Genomic DNA, 3,537 nt, shown 5'->3' with positions numbered 1-3,537 from the left:
GGGGTAGGGCGCGCGCGCGCCGGCCGGGACGGGGGGAGGAGGGGACAGGCCGACGGCGGGAGGGGCAGGCGAGCCATGCCGGCACCCGGCAGTGCGGCTTGAACCTCCGTCGCGAACGCATCGTACCGTCGTGAGGGGAGGGAGGGGCGCCGTCGCGAGCCAAGTCTATCAGCTCCGCGACAATCCGATCGGCACGACGAGGACGACGACGGCGACGCGAGCGGCCAGCCGGCTCGGACCTAGCGTGTGATTGTGCGTGTGCGCGAGTGCTGTGGGGAGTGCTGTGGGGAGTGCCACCGGCGGGGAGTGCCACGATGAGCGCCCCGTGAGTGATGCCCGGCGATGGCGCCGGGCGGGTGATGGCCACCTCGGCCAGCCCGGCCCCGGCCGTCTGCTGCCTGGCCGTCCCCCCGACATGGTGACGGCCGGCCGCGGCGCGCCCTCCCGCTGCACGCTCCTGCCCCTGACCCTCCTGGCCGTGGTGCTGGCCACGGCGTGCCGCGGCGCCGTGGTGCTGGGGCAAGCCGACGACGTCCGCGACATGACGCCCGTCGCCGCGAGCCGCCCGCGCCACCACCACCACCACGACGACTGGATCCCCGTCCCCGACGACGGGGGCGGCGAAGACGACGAGCCCGGCGCGTTCCGGACGCGGCGGGCGCTGCGCCGGCATGAAGACGCCTCACCTCCCGACGACGGGGACCTGGGGGCGGCTTCGGGGGCGGGAGCCCCGGGAGGGGCCGCGCGCCAGGAGCGCCAGGAGCGCTCCGCCAACTTGTCGCACATTGCGGGTGCCGGCAGGAAGATCATGATGTACGTGAGGAACAGGCACCTGCAGATCCTACCCGACGGCACCGTCAACGGCACCGACCACGAGGGCAGTGATTACGGTGAGTGCGGCCGGCCCGGCCCGGCCCGGCCCCGCGGCTCCACGACTTTTACGAGCTTCATGCGAAAATCACTGAATGCGGAGTAGGTTTCAGTCTCTACCGGGTGGAGTCGGCCACATCCTGACAACTCGACCGCTGCAGCCGAAACGCGACCCTTCTGACCAGTGGGATTAGTGCCGCGAACGACGATGTGCATCGTAGACTGACCGGGTGGCGAATCACCCTATTTGTTTGTAGCCTACAGCGCTTGGAGTCCAGCCTCAACCGCCTTGTAGAAGGTTGATATATGGAGCATGGAGACAGATCCAAATAAAAAATACGTTGTCACCAAAAATGTGTTGTAGAAACAGGATACCCCATCGGCGCCGTTCCCTCATCTGATTGTACTGTATCGGATGCAGGCGTGAGAGTGGGCTTGTCTATCGTCGCTGAACAAGGCACTTCACGGCCCCGTTCGAGTATGCAACCCGTCCGCACACCTGCATTCGATACAGTATAACGAAAAGATAGAACGACGCCGATGGGCCACGGGCCACATGGATATAGTCTCACACTTGCTCACCCGTCCCAACCCTCTCCTATTTCGAAACGGTAGGAGATAATATCTCAGAAGTGTTTGGCGGCTATGAAAAATATTTTTCAGTGTAATTTTCTTAAATCAATGAAACTTTTTACTAACTGTACAATTTTGTGTAACAGAGTAGATGAGTTAATTGAAAAACAAGTACTTTGTTCTGGAAAATTAGCAGACGCACTACAATTCGAAGGCCCGTAATTTTCAATTAACTGCTTGCCTGCTTCGATTTTTTTTTTTCATGATTGCACGATCGAAGACCTGCAGAGTCTGAGCTACTTGTAGGCGAGACGAGTCCAGTTTTATTGATAAGTTGCTACCGGGTCGTGCGTGGGCGCCGTGCGGGAGCGGGAGAGTCTACTCGCTAACTGGAACCCATTGCTTCTAATTCCTGCCCCCTGAGCCTGAGCATGCCAACGACCTGGCGCCAGGCTGATATGGCGGCTCGCGCCTCGGCTCAACTGCAAGCGGCGGTCGCGAGCACCGGGCAGTGTTACTTCGGGAAGGGTGGGCTTGACGCCCTGAGTGAGGTCATAGTCTGATTACGCACTTTCACTCTACCATAGTGAGATAGTCTACTTCCGGCGCTGGAACCAAGAAAATGCAGTGGTGGACTCCTAAGGTCCTAATGGGACGGCCTTGACAAAAGAAAACTAAAAGGAAATGATAAACAAGAGCGACGTAGTGCATGGTGAGTGACCCGTGGCCTGTGTGTTGTGACCGCCCCGTGCGTGAGCTGCACATTCTGCCGAGGGCCAGGCCCGCTAGGCTCCGCGTTATCAACAGCCAGCTCTGCACCTTCCACGTTGAGCCAGCAGCGGGGCTCGCGGAGGATGCGGGAGGGGTCCAGGCCCCAGATGAAAGAGCAGCCCTCCGCCGATAGCGCTGGGGAGCTCACGAGTTGGAGTTGTTTTCAACTATCCGCAACAGGCGTTATGACGACGGCATGGACGAGCTCTCAACCAGCAGAAAATATGGCCATTCTGACGAGTTTCCTTTTTTGCCAAAACAAGGCGCAAAGGCGTGGCCCAAAGCCAGCGGCCTCTCTCCCCTCTCCAAAATCCGCCCACCGGAGCCCTATACTGGGTCGTAAGTTATTTGGACAGGGCACATAAGCTTACTGCCGTCGATCGATATACGCCTACATTACATTCTTGGTCACTGGGTCATTTCGTCTGAGAGTGTGTGTGCGTGTGTGTGAACAAAAGTGAATTTTCCCCTCGCGTGTGTTAACGTTTGGCTCCGCAGGGGGGATGGCGGGGCTTACGAGGTCCTGGCGGCAGGTCCCTGGCGGGTCCTGGGGGGTCCTGCGCCCGGTCTTGGAGGCACCACGCCACGCCACTGCAGATGGAGTGTATGGCAAAGATCCCCCCTCCTCCTCAACTCTTTCTACCACTGTCACTATCTCTGTTGTTATCCTCCGAGATGTCAACGGTCTCATCTGATGGCGTCGCGCTTCGCTTGTCGATAGTGAAAGCCGCCGTGCTAGGGATGAGGTGCGCCAGGTGCGCGCAGACTCGCCGACCGCCGACCGCCGCCCTCTGTGCAGCTAGTTTGGGCGAGTTTGGGTCCCAATAAAACTACATATCGCGCGTTGGACGCCGGGCCAGGCCGGGGGCCGGGCTTTCGCTCTGTGACCCCCGCGGAGCTCTGAGCTCTGCGAAGCCCGCCCCGCCCCGCACCCGGGTCGGGCTGTTCCAGGGCTGTCCCAGGGCTGTCCCAAACGAAACACTTTCTCTCTCTTCCCTCGATGATGATGACTGGACTGTCGGCTTATTGCAGCGGGATGAGCGTCGCGCCGCCGCGCGTGTAATCCCGCGGCATCAAAAGGCTCCAGGGCGTCACGTCACACGCCCCGCCGCGCCCCGCCGCGCCCCGCCGCGCCCCGCCGCGCCCCGCCGACGCGCTCCCCACGGCATTCGGCGGGCGCCCCAGGACATCCCGGGGCACTCCGGCGAGGATGAACTGTGCACTGGGGACTGTTGGGCGTGGGTGCCGACCGCGGACCGCGGAGGCACGCAGCTGCAGGGAGGTGATCAGGGAGCTGCCTGAAAACGCTTTCTTTCCCCTCCC

The 3,537-nt window shown here is 61.5% G+C and overlaps 1 protein-coding gene across 1 annotated transcript in view; it reads left to right on the top strand.

The window, feature by feature from the left end:
* Positions 1 to 91: 91 nt before the first annotated feature.
* The window catches only part of LOC113217754 (uncharacterized), a 70,164-nt gene continuing 66,718 nt past the window's right edge, over positions 92 to 3,537 (top strand). The window contains exon 1 of the mRNA XM_052277428.1: positions 92 to 890. Coding sequence (XP_052133388.1) covers positions 416 to 890 — 475 coding nt within the window. The 5' untranslated portion in view covers positions 92 to 415. The remainder of the gene's footprint in view (positions 891 to 3,537) is intronic.

The sequence above is a fragment of the Frankliniella occidentalis genome, unplaced genomic scaffold, assembly GCF_000697945.3.
Source record: "Frankliniella occidentalis isolate FOCC.00 unplaced genomic scaffold, Focc_3.1 Scaffold10, whole genome shotgun sequence".
NCBI classification, from domain to species: Eukaryota; Metazoa; Arthropoda; class Insecta; order Thysanoptera; family Thripidae; genus Frankliniella; species Frankliniella occidentalis.
Note: the sequence above shows the minus strand (reverse complement) of the source record. Positions and strands in the feature narration are given on the sequence as shown.